The 16209-nt window shown below is 44.9% G+C and overlaps 1 protein-coding gene across 1 annotated transcript in view; it reads left to right on the top strand.

Annotated features, from left to right (window-relative positions):
• The window catches only part of LAMA1 (laminin subunit alpha 1), a 124771-nt gene that overhangs the window by 72739 nt on the left and 35823 nt on the right, over positions 1-16209 (top strand). The window contains exons 24-35 of the mRNA XM_044934772.2: positions 297-440; positions 1062-1241; positions 2613-2798; positions 3354-3481; positions 4136-4256; positions 5258-5395; positions 7421-7542; positions 10294-10380; positions 10674-10867; positions 11151-11293; positions 12958-13047; positions 15152-15263. Of these exons, the coding sequence (XP_044790707.2) occupies positions 297-440; positions 1062-1241; positions 2613-2798; positions 3354-3481; positions 4136-4256; positions 5258-5395; positions 7421-7542; positions 10294-10380; positions 10674-10867; positions 11151-11293; positions 12958-13047; positions 15152-15263 (1645 nt within the window). The remainder of the gene's footprint in view (positions 1-296; positions 441-1061; positions 1242-2612; positions 2799-3353; positions 3482-4135; positions 4257-5257; positions 5396-7420; positions 7543-10293; positions 10381-10673; positions 10868-11150; positions 11294-12957; positions 13048-15151; positions 15264-16209) is intronic.

Genomic DNA, 16209 nt, shown 5'->3' on the forward strand with positions numbered 1-16209 from the left:
GTCCCATGGGGACTCACTCCAGGAGGATCCAGGCCCCCTCCTGGAGACTCACTAGGGTGTCTACATTTTCCTGAAGCTTCTGAGATGATTCAGATGATTAGCTGAGCTTGGGAATCACTGATTCTGAGAGAACTGATGCTTAGAGCGGTTGAGGAGCCAGCCTAAGAAGCAGCTGGTTCATCCATCCATGCCTGTTCATCCAAAACGGTTTCTGTGTTTGGTTCCATTTCCGTTTGTTCAGAAACTGTGTCTTCTTTTCTCAAGTAGAAGTGAGTCTATCGCTTTGTCCGCTTTAGGAAAACGTCGCTGGGCCTCAGTGCGGTGAGTGCCGAGCTGGCACCTTTGCTCTGGACGAGGCGGACCCTCGGGGATGCACGCCCTGCTTCTGCTTCGGGCTGTCACACCTGTGCTCAGAGGCCGAGGGCTACGTGAGGACGCCGGTGAGTCACACGCGCATTAAGCGTTCTGTTTTTAACCCTCTACCCTTGGGAGCTGGGTCCAGGTGGGAGAGACAGTTAAGTACTTGTGTTGCATTTTCCTCTTCCTGCGTCAGAAATTCTAGGAAGCTAATTTGAGATCATTAAGAATCAGAACTCTAGGATTTCCCTGGTGGTCCAGTGGCTAAAGACTCTGAGCGCCCAATGCAGGGGGGCCAGGTTTGATCCCTGGTCAGGGAACTAAACCCCGCATGCCACAGTAAAGATTTCGAGAGCTGCAATTAAGACCTGCGAGGCCTAAAAAATAAAAGCCTCAGAGCCCTGCCTCTGCTGTACAGGAAGTAAACGGAGCAGGAATGAAGACGTTGGTGTCGCTCTGTGTTAACCTGCCCATAGCTTTAGTCGGAAGATGAAGTTGCAGTATCTCAGTGGTCTCCTTCATGTCGCTCAACATTGCCCAGTATAGCACTTTCAGTTCATTTTAGTCCAGCTGTTTAAGTTTAAAAGAAAAGCCTTTCTTATTCTTGTTTGAGTAATGAAGCCATCTCACCTGAAACAGCAAAGCCTCTGACGGTCTGAGGTGCAGAGTTCATTTACGTTCTGTGTCCTCCCCTCCCTGACTAGGTGACGTTGGGCTCAGATCAGCCTCTGCTGCGTGTGGTTTCTCAGAGTAACCTCAAGGGCACAACCGAGGGGGTGTACTTCCAGGCCCCCGATGTCCTGCTGGACGCCGTAACCGTCAGGCAGCAGGTCCACGCAGAGCCATTTTACTGGCGGCTGCCCGGGCAGTTTCAGGGAGACCAGGTAAGACAAGCACCCAGCCTAGAGCCCCATCCACCTTTCCTGGGGGCAGAGGTGCTGGTGGAAGTCACAAGGGCCTGGGTTGGCCTATTCCTAACTGGAGTGGGTATTAGTCTCCTCTTCTTTGAGGGGATGGAGTGATTAACACTTAGAAAAAGTCTTCCAGGTGAATGGTTCTTTTAATATTTTCATTAATTTTAAGGGGTTTCCCTGGTGGCTCAGATGGTAAAGAATCTGCCTGTGATTCAGGAGACCCAGGTTCAATCCCTGCATCAGAAAGATCCCCTGGAGAAGGGAATGGCTACCCAGTCTAGTATTCTTGCCTGGAGAATCTCCATGGACAGAGGAGTCTGGCAGGCTATAGTCCATAGGGTCACAAACGACTTAGCACACACACACATCAATTTTTAAAAGTCTTTTCAAGTGAAAGTCATATTCTTTTTCTCCCTTTTAAAGCAATCACTCCACAAACATTTATTTATTTATTTTTTTACTAATAGAGGCTCAATACAAGCCTGGGTGCTATGGCCTAGGAGGGTCTTCTCAAGAATTTGTCACCTATTTGGGGGAAAGAAAAGAAACTTGAAGACATTGTTTGCATTTTTGCTTATATAAATACATGAGTCAATGTGTGAATTCATCCTGATTTTTGAAACTTGGAAATATGTTCTCCAATGGTTATAGATCATGTTTATTTCAAAGGAGCTTGAAAATCATTAGAATGATTATCACATTGCTTTGTTACTTTGGAGCTCATCTTTGTTGGCATCATTAAGAGAAAACACTGGGGGGTGATGGGTTTGACTGTGACTTTGATGGTGGTGGTGGTGGTTTCAAAGGTGTACTTATCCCCAACTTATCAACTTGTATTCAATACATAAATGCAGCTTTTTGCAGCCAAACACACCTTTATAAAGTGGTTATAATATCATATATGAAACGAGTTGCCAGCCCAGGTTCAATGCACAATACTGGATGCTTGGGGCTGGTGCACTGGGACGACCCAGAGGGATGGTACGGGGAGGGAGGAGGGAGGAGGGTTCAGGATGGGGAACACGTGTATACCTGTGGCGGACTCATGTTGATATATGGCAAAACCAATACAATATTGTAAAGTTAAAAAATAAAATTAAAAAAAGGAAAAAAAAAATAAAGTGGTTTGTAAAACTTTTAAAGGATTGAGTACTTAACTACAGCTTGGATCAACTTAAGAATCCGGAACTAAGTAGAATTAGAAGGAAGCACGTGTCAAACAACATATTACACTCACGTGATGTATTTTTAAAGATTTCCTTCAAATGGCAGCAGGCTTATGCTGAAATATCTTTAAACCAAGGCTATGTCAGAGACGTAAACAGCACTTCTCTCCGACAGCTCCTGGCCTACGGCGGCACACTGCGCTACAGCGTGGCCTTCTATGCTTCCGATGGGATCGGCACCTCCAACCTGGAACCTCAGGTGCTCATCAAAGGAGGCCGGACCAGGAAGCAGGTCATCTACGTGGACGTGCCAGCCCCCGAGAACGGAGTGAGACAGGAGCAGGAAGTGGGGATGAAAGAGGTGACTGAGTGCTCTTTCCACATACACTCCTTGGGCTGGGAACTCTGCATGTAATGAAATCATGAAGCTGCTATAAATAAGAGAGAGTGAAGAAGGCTTTGGGTCAGAATTCCATTGGGTTTAGCAAGGTTTCTAAAAGGATTCAAATTTCTATTCTCAAGAAAGGCATATGAGGCTCATGTTCATTTAGTGCGAATGCAGCTTAAATCCTTTACCTGAATACAGGAGTCTCAGCCTACGGAGTCTCAGCCTATGAATGTAATGGTTCTGGGTTTTTGGATGCCCTTGAATTTGGGACGTGTGTGTTCCTTCCTCCAGGAGAGGTTTACTGATTGTTCTCTGTGTGGCTGGCCCCAGCGGAGGTGTTACGAGGTTGTTGATAAATGAGGTGGTGGGACTACTGCGCCCAGCAAGTGACAGGAGAGCTTCCATAGTTAAATTTAAGGTCACGCACAGAGCTGGGCTTACCGCTGGAGAAATCTCTAAAGGAATTAAGTTCATGTGCCTCTGATGATCTGTACCCTAACTTTAGTTGAATGTGCTTCTCATCCGCAGAGTTTTTGGAAATATTTTAACTCTGTTTCTGAAGAACCTGTCACACGTTCAGATTTTATGTCTGTTCTTAGCAACATTGAGTACATTCTTATCAAAGCCTCTTATGGCCAAGGATTACAGCAAAGCAGGTACTTGGAAATTTCTAGAATTTTTAATGTATCTTTCTTATTTGAAAGCAAACCTTAAGGATTTGGTTCACTTCATCTCCCATTACCCCATGTTGTTAATATATATATCTCTGTTCCTCACCAAAATCTTATTAAATATTAATGTTATTATGAAGTATGTGAAAATGACATGGATTATCCATCTCCTATAGTAATGTGGATATAGCTTGTAAGTACATGAGGATGATACCTTCCATATAAACAGCAAAGCAGTTCTACGTTTTCTGCCCTTCAACTGCAAGGCCCATTCTTTGTCACAGTGCATCAGGAATGCCATCCCTTGCTCATTTAGTATCACGATACTATCCCCTAAAGAGAGCCACCCAAGTTATGGCCAGACTAGTCCTTTGAGTTCTTGCAGGTATGCTTTCTCTAACATTGTTCTTAAGTTCTGAAAATCTGGCCGAGGACTTTCCCTGCGGAATGCACTAATGTGCATTTTGTGTGTTTTCACCCATTTCCTTTATAACTGTGAATGGCAACAACCCTCCACCTGGCAGGAAAGTTCTGGTTCTCTAGGTGCGCCAACATGATTGTGTAATGTGCTGTTTCTGAAAACTCTCTTTGTAAATATTAGTGCCTGCTTTCACACTTCTTAACCCAACGGTTTCACAGGATCTCAAATATTTCAATGGAGGTCGGCAGAAAGGTGGAAGAGTTACACGCAGGCAGGGAGGTGGCCCTCCTGTTAGAGAAGTGCGTCTGTCCTCCTGGCACGGCTGGACTCTCGTGTCAGGTAGGAGATGGTGGTTGAAGCCTGGCTCCTGGTTTGGGGTTGAAATATGCTTGTTAGAGCAGCTCTGAGAGATGACTAGCGTGTGCATTTCTGTTATGTCATTTTTTCCCCCTTTTAAAAATTACTTGTGGTAGGATAGGCATTTATCATCTTGACTATTTCTAAAGCATGCAGTTCAGTAGCAGGTGGGTCAGTTCACTCATGCTGCTGTGCAACCAACCTTCAGAATTCTTCATCTTATAAAACTGAAACTGTACCCATTAAACACTTACCCCTATGCCCACCCCCGGACTCACCCTTCTACTTTCTGTCTTATGAAACTGCTACTCTAGGCCCTTCATATAAGTGGAGTCATGCAGTATGTATCTTTTGGTGACCGGTCAGTTTCACAGGGCATGGTGCCCTCAAGATTCATCTATGTTGTAGGCCGTGTCAGAACCTGCTTCCTTCTTAAGGTTGAATCACATTCCACTGGCAGGATGGACCACATTGTGTTTATCCATCCATCCATTAGTGGACATTTGAGTTGCTTTCACCTTTGGCTATTGTCAATAATGCTGCTACAAACACGGGTGTAAAAATATGGCCAAGACCCCGGATTCAGTTCTTTGGGGTTTATACCCAGAAGCAGAATTGCTGGATCATGCGATAACTCTTTAGCTTTTTGATGACCCACCATACTAACCATCATACTGCTTTCCATAGTGACACACTTTTCTTTGTTCCCACCAGCAAAGCAGCAGCGTTCCAGTTTTTCCACCTTCCTGCCAACACGTACTATTTTCTGTTTTTTTTTGTTTGTTTTTTTGATAGTAACCGTGGGAGCTGGCATCTCATGGTGGTTTTGATTTGCACTTCCATGATGATTAGTGATGCTGAGCATCTTTTCATGTGCCAGTTATCTAGGCATCTTCTCTGGAGAAATGTGTATTCAAATCCTCTGCCCATTTCTTAATCGGATTTTTTCTTTTTTCACTTCCTTCCCTTTTGCCTCCCTCCAGGACTGCGCTCCTGGTTACCACAGAGGGAAGCTTCCGGAAGGTGATGGCGGGAGACCACGCCCTCTGCTGGCCCCGTGTGTGCCCTGCAATTGCAGTAACCACAGTGACGCCTGCGACCCGGAAACCGGGAAGTGTCTGGTGCGCTGCTTTGTGTGGGTGCTTGTCTGACATTCAAAATTGCAGCGGACTCTGAGTGTCTACTTTTCTGGTTTGAGATCACACCAGTTCCTTGATTTAGAGTATTTAAATTTAGCTAAATGTAAGGTATACAAATATTTCCTTCAGAAAGGTCTAGCTAAGTGGCCTGACATGTTTGGTGGAAATTCTTTTATAAATTCTTTGAATTTGTTTATGGGTATCAATTTGGAAATGAGTTAAGTGTCTCTTGTTTTTACCTGCAGTAGAGGTGGTACATGAGAACTTTCTGTCATAGACTTTGAAGGGTCACCTGGACGTTTTTAGATGAGTTAAGGCCAAAGTTGAAAATGTATTTCTCTATGTAAGGTATTGCTTTCTCCTTGCCTTTGTTAAAAAGTACATGTTTTCCTGGAGGTCTTAGTGTGCATTTGCTTCCTGGCTCTCTCCCCCCAAACCATTAGTGACACAAGGAGAGCTCTGACCGCTGAAAAGGACCAAGAGCCTCAGACAGAAGGCTTGTGACCTTGACTGAAGACAAACTCTTGTGTCCAGGGTTTTGCTTTAGCCAACAAGATCTTATTGATAACACAGAATAATCTTATATTTTTTCCTTACTCCTGAAATCTCATTCTTTATGATAACTCATGTGGGAACATTGGTTCCCTGTCTAAATTGTGCTGAGACTGACTTGATGCAGGCAAAATAGCTCATTCAAGGAAAATGAGCTGCCCACCAAGACACACCAAAGCCTCCTAGATCCTGGCTGTAGCCTCATCACAGGAACCAGGGCTCCCACAGCAGATCTGTCTTCCTCTTCTTTTATTCGGAAGCATCTTTCATATGTGGAATTTAAAGGCAGTCTTCCCTGGGAAAACTGTTAAACCATAGCCATGCACAGGTGAATTTAAAAGCTGAAATGCTGCATGGATTTCCTCAATTAAAAAGATGTGTGTTCACCTTTGCTGACTCCATTAGATATCTGGGATTAAAGAATTGTTCCAGTCATTCACGGTAAAAATGAAGATGCAGATAGCTACAACACTATTAAAAAATTTATTCATTCTAATCAGTTCATGCCCCAGGCAAAAGTAAAGTCCTAATACTGAAAACGAGAAAATCTCATTTAAGGATTTAAGGAGAATTGATTTCAGGTAACTTCGGGCAAGATGTAATTAGCTAGGAAGGTCCCTTGGCCCATCACAGAGACAAAGGTCATGTGGATAGTTGGGGAAATTCATGGTTCTTTCGAGATGCATCTTTCTTTGGGGAACTAATCATTTAACAAGATTAGGTACTCCTAGGGGCACTGAATCAGAGAAGGCAATGGCAACCCACCCCAGTACTCTTGCCTGGGAAATCCCATGGACAGAGGAGCCTGGTAGGCTACAGTCTATGGGGTCGCGAAGAGTCGGACACGACTGAGTGGCTTCACTTTCACTTTTCACTTTCATGCACTGGAGGAGGAAATGGCAACCCACTCCAGTGTTCTTGCCTGGAGAATCCCAGGGACGGGAGTCTGGTGGGCTACTGTCTATGGGGTCGCACAGAGTCGGACACGACTGACATGACTTAGCAGTGGCAGCAGTAGGGGGACTGAATGGGCTTCCCAGGTGGTGCTAGTGGTAAAGAACCCGCTGCCAGTGCAAGAGATGTGGGTTCGATCCCTGGGTCAGGAAGATCCCCTGCAGGAGGGCATAGCAACCCACTCCAATATTCTTGCCTGGAGAATCCCATGGATAGAGGAGTCTGGCAGGCTACAGTATATAAGGTCACAAAGAGTCAGACATGATTCAGTGACTCAGCGTGCACACACACGTTGGATGAATCTAGTCTTATAATGAATGAAGGCCACAGAGCTGCCAGTGTTGAGGAATTTTAAAATATGACAAAAAATGCTCACGCTCCCTTGAGAATAAAAAACTGTCAACTGATATGAATTGGGGTGTTGCTGGGCTGTCCCCAGCTGAGAAGCTGTTCTAACAGTTTCCTATTGTTTTCTTCTCCTTTTGAAACGTGGGGTCCCAGAACTGTGGCCACAACACCACTGGCGACCACTGTGACACGTGTGCCCCTGGGTACTATGGGAAGGTGACCGGCTCGGCCAGTGACTGCTCTCCGTGCACCTGTCCTCACAGCCTGCCTGCCAGGTGAGCACACAGGTGTGCTGGCATGCCTCTGCCGCCCACCGCCGAAGCCGGATTGCTTCCACTGTCAGCTTCACTTTCCAGGGTTTCCATGGGATCCATCTTAGCGGATACTCTTCGTGTGTCCAGAAAAGCTAATTTTAAGAAAAAAGTGTTCATTCTCCCAGTATTCAAAAAGAATCTTTGCAAAAACACAGTACCTGTGTGTTAGTACTGAGTGTTAGAATGAAATTAATAAAAGAAAGGAGATTCAGGTTTGATTTCTTTAAGACTAATTTTAGCCTCCAACCTCCATGTACAGTGTGCCCAGAGATGAATTATTATTAATTTTATGAAGAATGTTATGCAGAATTCAGTTCCTATTTAATGTAAGGTGGTTGGGATTAGAATGTATATATGCTGATGACTGATGAAGTTCAGAAAGGTTGCGTGGCGGTGAAATTTGGGCCAGGTTCCATCTTGTACACACGATGCTTGTACAGAATTATCTGAACACGTTAAAAAAACCCAGAGATTTTTAGTGGAAATTGGAATATCTGGGGGTCCTTTTGGTTTTGATGAAAATTGTAATTCATAAATAACATTTCATTCTTGCTTAGAGTATTTGGTAAGGCATTGAACGTGTGTAGATCAGATACCAACTTTTGGTTTACCAAAATGAAGTTTTCCTTTTAATTTGTTTGAATTTTGTCTCTTTTGTTGTCTCCAAGTAAGTGTTGCTTGACGTTGAATGCCTAATGAGAGGCATTGTGTAAACTTCTCTTGCAAACTGTCAGGCATCTTAAAATTTAGTGCTTGCTATTGTTTACTATTATTTAACTTTTTGTATTAAATCTGTATGTAAATGTTGAATCATTAATTCCAACCCTGTCATCTGAGCTATAGGAATACTTGCAAATGTGCATAAAGAGGAGCACTACTTATGTTGTTGTTCTTTAGTTGCTCAGTCATGTTCGACTCTTTGTGACCCCCTGGACTATAGCCTACTAGGCCTCTCTGTCCATGGAATTCTCCAGGCAAGAATACTGCAGTGGGGTGGCATTTCCCTCTCCAGGGTATCTTTCTGACCCAGGAATGGAACCTGTGTTTCCTGCTTCACAGGTGGATTCTTTACTACTGAGCTACCTGGGAAGCCTGGCATTGTTTGCACTCACAAGAAATTGGAGGTGTGGAGCTGAAATATACCTACAGGGGATTGATTAAATGCCTCAAGTATCTTTTGGAAGACACCTAGAGTGAAATATTATACTAACACTGAGAAAAGAATAAGGCATATCTGTGTGTACAGACAGAGAAGGCAATGGCACCCCACTCCAGTACTCTTGCCTGGAAAATCCCATGGGCGGAGGAGCCTGGTAGGCTGCAGTCCATGGGGTTGCAAAGAGTTGTACATGACTGAGCAACTTCACTTTCACTTTTCACTTTCATGCATTGGAGAAGGAAATGGCAACCCACTCCAGTGTTCTTGCCTGGAGAATCCCAGGGACGGGGGAGCCTGGTAGGCTGCCATCTATGGGGTCGCACAGAGTCAGACACGACTGAAGCGACTTAGCAGCAGCAGCAGCAGCAGTGTGTACAGAATTGGAGAAATGCCAGTCAAATTATGAAATTGAATATATGATGTGATGCCCTTTGGGGAACCATTCAAATCCATATGTGTCTCCACATCCACAGCTCCATGGCTATACGTGCCTGGAATGTCAGGATGGGTATTTCACCTTTCTACTTTGCACAGTTCTGTACTGTTTGTGTATTTTACTTCTTCAATCACAGAAGGTCCACACCATCCCCACAACCTCCTTCACATTGGTAAACTAATAGGTACACAATTAGGAAGTGGCTGTGAGATTGTGAACATGCTGTGTGTGCTGTGCATCTGAGAGGCCCCCAGAGATGTTTTTTTTCTATTAATACACATTTTGTGTTTCCACTGAAGTCTGTCTATTTAGTGCCGAAGGAGGAAAAAGGTCAGAAGTGAAGTGGGGCTCATAGCAACCAACTGACTCATGCTGGGAACTTCTCTTACCGGCCAGATACCCTGGCATTTTTTAGTGGCTTGCAGGTACCCAGCTGAGCCTCCAGTTGGTGACTTAAAGTGTGGAGACTAAAGTGGTTAGAAAAAAGGAATATACCAGAAGCTGAAGTCCCAGAGTGAGGGCTCAGCATCCGAATGGATTGTTCAGTTTTGAGAGGCTCCATCTTATTGCTACTAAAGCTCCTCACCTGACTCCCTACTTAGGTCCAGTGACCTCGAGCCCACCTTCACTCTCTGCTCTTTCCAGACTTCTCCCCCTGGCCTTCCACTGCAGTCGGGTGAATCCCCAGCACTCTTCCGGCTCACTTCTCCCTGCTGGGCCCACGTTTGCTCATAGTCAGCTATGGTTCTCCAGCCACCCTTTCATCTAATCAGTCAGATAATTCACGCAAGTCTCAAACAAGCCCCTTTCCACTTGAGAAGCTTTCTCGTTCGATGACTAATTGGTCGTCCTCTGTAAATGGGTCTCCATCCCCTCAACACTCATGTGGTTGTCACTGGATAGGCATCTGTGAATGTCTTCTGGACCCACTTGTATTGACTACATGGTTGTTTTGTTTCTGCCCAATAGAGTTTAAGCCCTAAAAAGCTTGCCCAGGTGTCCAGTTTGTAATTACTTATTTTTTAGAACAGTATCATGTACTCTTAAGAGTAATGAATACCCTAAGAAAGATCTGAAGTTGTATGTCTGAAAATTCAAAAAAATTCTTCTCTTCCAGCTACAGTCCCACTTGCGTCTTGGAAGGCGATCATGATTTCCGCTGCGATGCCTGTTTTGTGGGTTATGAAGGACAGTATTGTGAAAGGTGTGTTGCCTGCTCCTTTTATATGCACAGGACATATTTACAGAAGTGATGGGGAGTCGTTACCAGTTTGATAATGCAAAACCAGACCCCCTGGGTAATAAGGCAGGTAAAGGCACTTCCTTGTGACCATCTTGTCCTCCTTTGAAGGAATAGAGTGCAGAGGGAGGTGAGCGGACCTGTGTGCTCCGCGATTCATGGGGCAGAAGTGATGACTGTCCCTGGGTGGCTGCTCTGTGCGTTCACTCACTCACTGGTGTGGACCCTGCCTTCTGTCCTCCCGTCTCCTTCTGCAGGTGCTCATCCGGTTACTATGGGAACCCTCGGATGCCAGGCGGCACCTGCCAGAGGTGTGACTGCAGCCCGCACGGCTCTGTCCACGGCGACTGTGACCGTGGGTCCGGGCAGTGCATCTGCCGGCCGGGGGCCGCGGGGCTCCGCTGCGGGGACTGTGAACCGAGGCACATTTTGGTGGAAAGCGACTGTGTGTGTGAGTGTCACCCCTCCGAAGGGCTAAGGAGGGTTTCTTTTCTTGGATGGTTTCCTGGTACCAAGTGGTGTCTGCAGGCTAAGCTCAAGGGCTAAGTTGCTCTGCGGCATGTGAGATCTTAGTTTCCTGCCCAGGGATTGAACCTGCATCTCCTGCATTGCAAGGTGGATTCTTAACCACTGGAGCCCCAGAGAAGTCCCTAGATGTTATTACAGGAAGGATGGGCACCCATCCCAACCCGGGCAGACTCTTTGCTGTAACTTGAACATCCTCTTTCTTGTAGCCTGTGATGATGACTGTGTGGGTGTCCTGCTGAATGACTTGGCCCACGTTGGGGATGCCATCCTGTCTGTGAACCTCACCAGCACCATCCCTCTCCCATATGGGGTTTTGTCAGACCTGGAAAATAGAACAAAGTCTCTCTGGGTAGGTACTGCAAATACAGAGATGGATAGAAGTGTGTGTCACAGGAAGTTGAAGAGTTGGTTGGGACCCTAGGGGTCATTCTGTCTGTCCTCCGCCAGTGCAGGAGTCTCAGTCCCAGTGTCTGGGGCTGGGAGCTGCCCAGCCTTCTCCCTCTGAACCTGACCGAGAACTGCATTGTCCACATGATTACTGGTTTCACTGTGCAACAGCCCTGATTGTTCAAGACTTGATCCACAGATGCCTCCTGTGTATAAATTCTTCCTCTGTGCTCCTCCTGCTGCCTGTGGAAGAAGCCAAGGTCCACTCGCCCCTGTTGATAACAGGTCTTTGGACAGAAAGCAGCTGTCTTAATACAAACACAGAAAATGAATTGAGATGGCATTGTCTTTAATGTGCTGAATGAAGAGGAATTGTTTTCTTTCCATCAATGTATTATTCTTAACTAGAGTTGCAGGGCACAAAGGTTCCTCCTCCCTTGAAGACTATATAAAAATCTCTGGGGATAAATCATAGTTTTTATGTTTAGTTAAAATCTGTGTTTTTGATCTGGGTCCAAAAGATGATGGGAAGGTAAGAAATTGACTTGCTAGACAGCATTTTTTATTCTAATTGGGGGGAAAAAATTGAATCTAAATTTGGCTCGAAGCCTATGCTTTAGAATTTGAGGTATTTAATTCACCGTGTCATGCCATAATGCTGATGTGTGTTTGTGTGTGCAATCCAGCTGCTTCAATGATCCGCTCTTGTTAATATTGGTCCTTTCTCTATAGATTTAATGGAGTTAAGAAAGGTTAGGAAACTGTAAGAGATGTTTCTATGTTATTTTTCCTGAAATAGAACAAAATGTTTTCAAACATTAAGGGGGAAAAAAAGAAACAAGTGTTGAAATTTCTTTTCCACTCACCAGAGATACAATCAATAAATACTACCTTCCATCAGTTTGGTTTCCAACTGTACAACTATATTTTTTACCACGTGAGATGAATACTTGATTTCAACTTTAATTCTTAAGTGATTTGCTCCCATTTAAAGCACTTTGTCAGCTCCTTTGTATGACCTTTTTACGTTTATATAAAGGACTCAGGAGCTTGAGATTGTGAACCCTCAACTATTTCTTGTTTCCACTGTTGACCTACATAGCAATGTGGGCAGGTTAATAACTGTCCATAGACAGTAATCTCGCCCCTTCACGGGTTGTTATAAGGTTTGAGTAGCGTCACACAAATAAAGAAATTAGAGGACTGTTGGCATAAATTAAATACTTAATTGTTGTAATTATAAAGGCTTTTCTTTGCTTAATACTTTTGTATTTTAGCTTAGTAAGCGTTTTTTTTTAGGTGTTAGCAATTACAATTAAAATTTATGTGACTCTGCTGTTGAAATTCTGCCAGAGCCACCCAGGAACTGCAGCATTGTCAATTCCACACAGCACACCAGGCTTTACGTTTATATCTACATGGGAAATATAATGCACAAGACCGCAGTCTGGAAATGTGTTCTGTAATCCAAACTTCAGTGAATGTGGTTCATTTTATGTTTTAATGCAATGTCAGGGAAAAGAGAATTTCTTTCCGTGAACAAAAAAGGTAATGACAGGTGATTCTTAGTTAAGAACCAGAAGATTTTTTTTGAAGCATTATAATTTGTTTTCTTCATTCTTTTAGGACTCTTTATTAAAAGAAAATACGCAAAAAGAACTGGTGAAAATTCAACTTGAAGGCGTCTCAGAACAAACGGAGGACCTGCAAAGAGAAGTAAGTTCTTCATATAAAGGGTCCGCTCTGCCTGCACTCCCACCCCCAGCCCTTGTGAGCACTGGCATGGGGACCTCTTGGAAGGTCATGAACAGATCAGGGCAGCCCCCTACTCCCAGGAGCTGTGTTCCAGCTCCTGTAAAGTCAGATTGAGTAGGTTCTGATGGAGCCAGTCTCTGTGCTTTGGTGGGAAGGGGCCCCTGACTTAAGCTGTCCCCTCTGCTGAAGGAGGAGTCGGTCTGTCAGTTAACATCACCGCTTACTTTCTCCTGTGAATCAAGGTTGGGCAGGATGAAAAGATGGGGGTCTTTTCCCCATCCCGTATTCACTGCACATGGTGAGCACTGTTTTCTCCCCCCCGCCTGCCCCCAGCACCAGCACAGGCAGCTCCTCCTGGGGTGTCTGCAACACTTAGACTTCGGCCCCTACTTCTGATGGTCTCACTTTGAATGGCAGGACAGTTCACTTTGATGCCAGCAGGGAGTTATTCATTCTGTTCAGCCCAGGCCAGATGAATGGTTTTTAGTGACCAAAAAAATAATCTGCTTATTTGCAGATGGTGAGGGAGGCCTATTGTCAAATTTATGATTTTCACTTTAAAATTGTGTGCCTATGTGTGTGTGAGTACATAGATGTGTGTCTTTTGAAAGTGAAAGTGTTAGTCACTTTTGACCCCATGGATTATAGCCCTCTGGGCTCCTCTGTCCATGGGATTCTCCAGGCAAGAATACTGGGGTGGGTTGCCATTCCCTTCTCCAGGGGATCTTCCCACCCAGGGATCAAACTCAGGTCTCCCGCTTTGCAGGCAGATTCTTCCCCTTCCGAGCCACCAGGAAAGTCCCATCTCTGTATATATACGTCTTGTCTCTGTCTCTCAACGTTCACACGCGTACACAATCATGCACCGTAAAATGCAGTAGCTTGGCTTCTGTTAATTTAGAATTAGTGACCATTTGGGAAGAGTTGAAGGGTTTCTGTGTGGGCTTTTAAAGTACCCGAGCAAGCAAACGTTTGGTAGGAGTGATAAGCCAATTAAAATAAATTGTTTCTATCCATTAAAGAAGATTCTCTTTGGATTTTGACTAGAAAACACTTTTAGAACCATTCTGAGTTACTTACTTTGGGCTTCCCTTGTGGATCAGCTAGTAAAGAATCCGCCTGCAGTGAAGGAGACCTGGATTCAATCACTGGGTTGGGAAGATCCCCTGGAGAAGTGAAAGGCTACCCACTCCAGTATTCTGGCCTAGAGAATTCCACGGACTGTACAGTCCATGGGTTCGCAAAGAGTTGGACACTATTGAGCGACTTTCAGTTCTGGGAGTTACTTTACGTTCTTAGAAATTACAGACAACCTTCCTTCCCACAAATTGTTGTTGTTTAGTCTCACCAAGTCATGTCTGACTCTTTTGCGATCCCATGAACTGTAAGCTCATCAGGCTCCTCTGTCCATGAGATTTCCCTGGCAAGAATACTGGAGTGGGTTGCCATTTCCTGCTCCAGGAGATCTTCCCGGATCAGGAAATGAACTTGGGTTTCCTGCATTGGCAGGTGGATTCTTTACTGCTGAGCCACCAGGGAAGCCCTTCACAAATTAGAATACCCTTAATAAAAACAACAGCTGAGAGTAACTAACAGGCGTGAAGTCCTGTGATTCAAGTGTTATAATTACTCCAAGTTATGGATGAGGCTGTCCAGCCTGGCAAAAGCAGGTCTATTTGCCTAACTCTGTGTCTTAACCGCTTGACTAAGTTCTCATGGTCAATACAAATTAGTAAGATTTTACTTTCTAGATTCTGCAAATTTGGGTCCTAACATGAACATGAGGTCTCCACAGTGGCAACACCTGGGAGATTCTGTGGTTTGATAGCCGATTAGGCTGCTTTTTAAAATGTACCATCTTTTTTCACCAAGAGTGAGCAGTCCATCATTTCATAAACCACGTAGTTCATTTCCAACCCTGCACTGTTGACCTTGGCATCCATGATGGTGAACCTTTTCTGTGTTCTAGAATATGTTTTGTTGCTTAAAAGAGACAACATCTGGCATACTGAAGCTTGCATTTTATTCAGAGCGAAACTCACCCGAGGCCTTTATTTTCCATCAGCTTGACAGAGTGTTGACACGTAGTGAGCAGGTGACCAGGGCCACTGAAAGAATCCTGGACAAGAGTGTGGACCTTATTAAGTTGACCGAGAAGCTGCAGACAGACATCGAAGGTAGTGTCCTCAGAACTTTGCTTGATGAGTCTGGCTTATTTGGTAGGGAAAGCCTACTCTCTTCACTCAGCACTTGAATAGCCATGACTTGCACTGGACTCTTGGGGCCTTCCACTGTCCACACCCAATGTGCTAAGTCACTTCAGTTGTGTCCAACTCTTTGAGACCCCATGAACTGTAGCCCCTCAGGCTCCTCTGTCCATGGGATTTCCAAGGCAAGAATACTGGAGTGGGTAGCCATTCCCCTCTCCAGGGGATCTTCCCAACACAGGGGTTGAAACCCAGATCTCTTGCCTTGGCAGGTGGATTCTTTACAGCTGAGCCAATACAAATCAGACTTTATAAGGCAGAAAGTAAAGACATTATTAGCATGAAAGACATTTTTTAAAAAGGAGTAGTATCAAGTATTGGTGGTTGTTCAAAGAGTAAACGTTACTGAGAGCTTCTACATGCAGATGTTCCTGGCAGGGGCAGGGAATGCTGCAGTGATCGTGATGCCTCAGCCCTGCCTGGACAGGGTTCATGGGTACCGGGGAAGCAGACAGGAAATAAAACAAGATCCCAGGTTCCTGAATGTTTTTTTAAATACTTTTTAAAAATATTTATTTTTGGCTGTGCTGGGTCTTTACTGCTGTGTGGTTTTTTCTCTATTGCTGCGAGCGGGGGCTACTCTGCAGTTGTGGTGTGAGGGCTTCTCATTGCAGTGACATCTTTTATTGCAGAGCACGGGCTCTAGGGTGCACGGGCTTTGGTAGTCATGATGTGAGCTCAGCAGTTGCAGCTCCTGGGCTCTAGAGCACAGGCTCGGTAGTTGTGCCATACGGGCTTAGTTGCTCCTTGGCTTGTGGGATCTTCCCAGACCAGGGATCGAACCCGAGTCTCCTGTATTGGCAGGCAGGTTTTTTACCACTGAGCCACCAGGGAAGCCCCTCTCAAGTGTGTTGAC

This window comes from Bubalus bubalis, chromosome 22 (assembly GCF_019923935.1).
Source record: "Bubalus bubalis isolate 160015118507 breed Murrah chromosome 22, NDDB_SH_1, whole genome shotgun sequence".
Taxonomy (NCBI): Eukaryota; Metazoa; Chordata; class Mammalia; order Artiodactyla; family Bovidae; genus Bubalus; species Bubalus bubalis.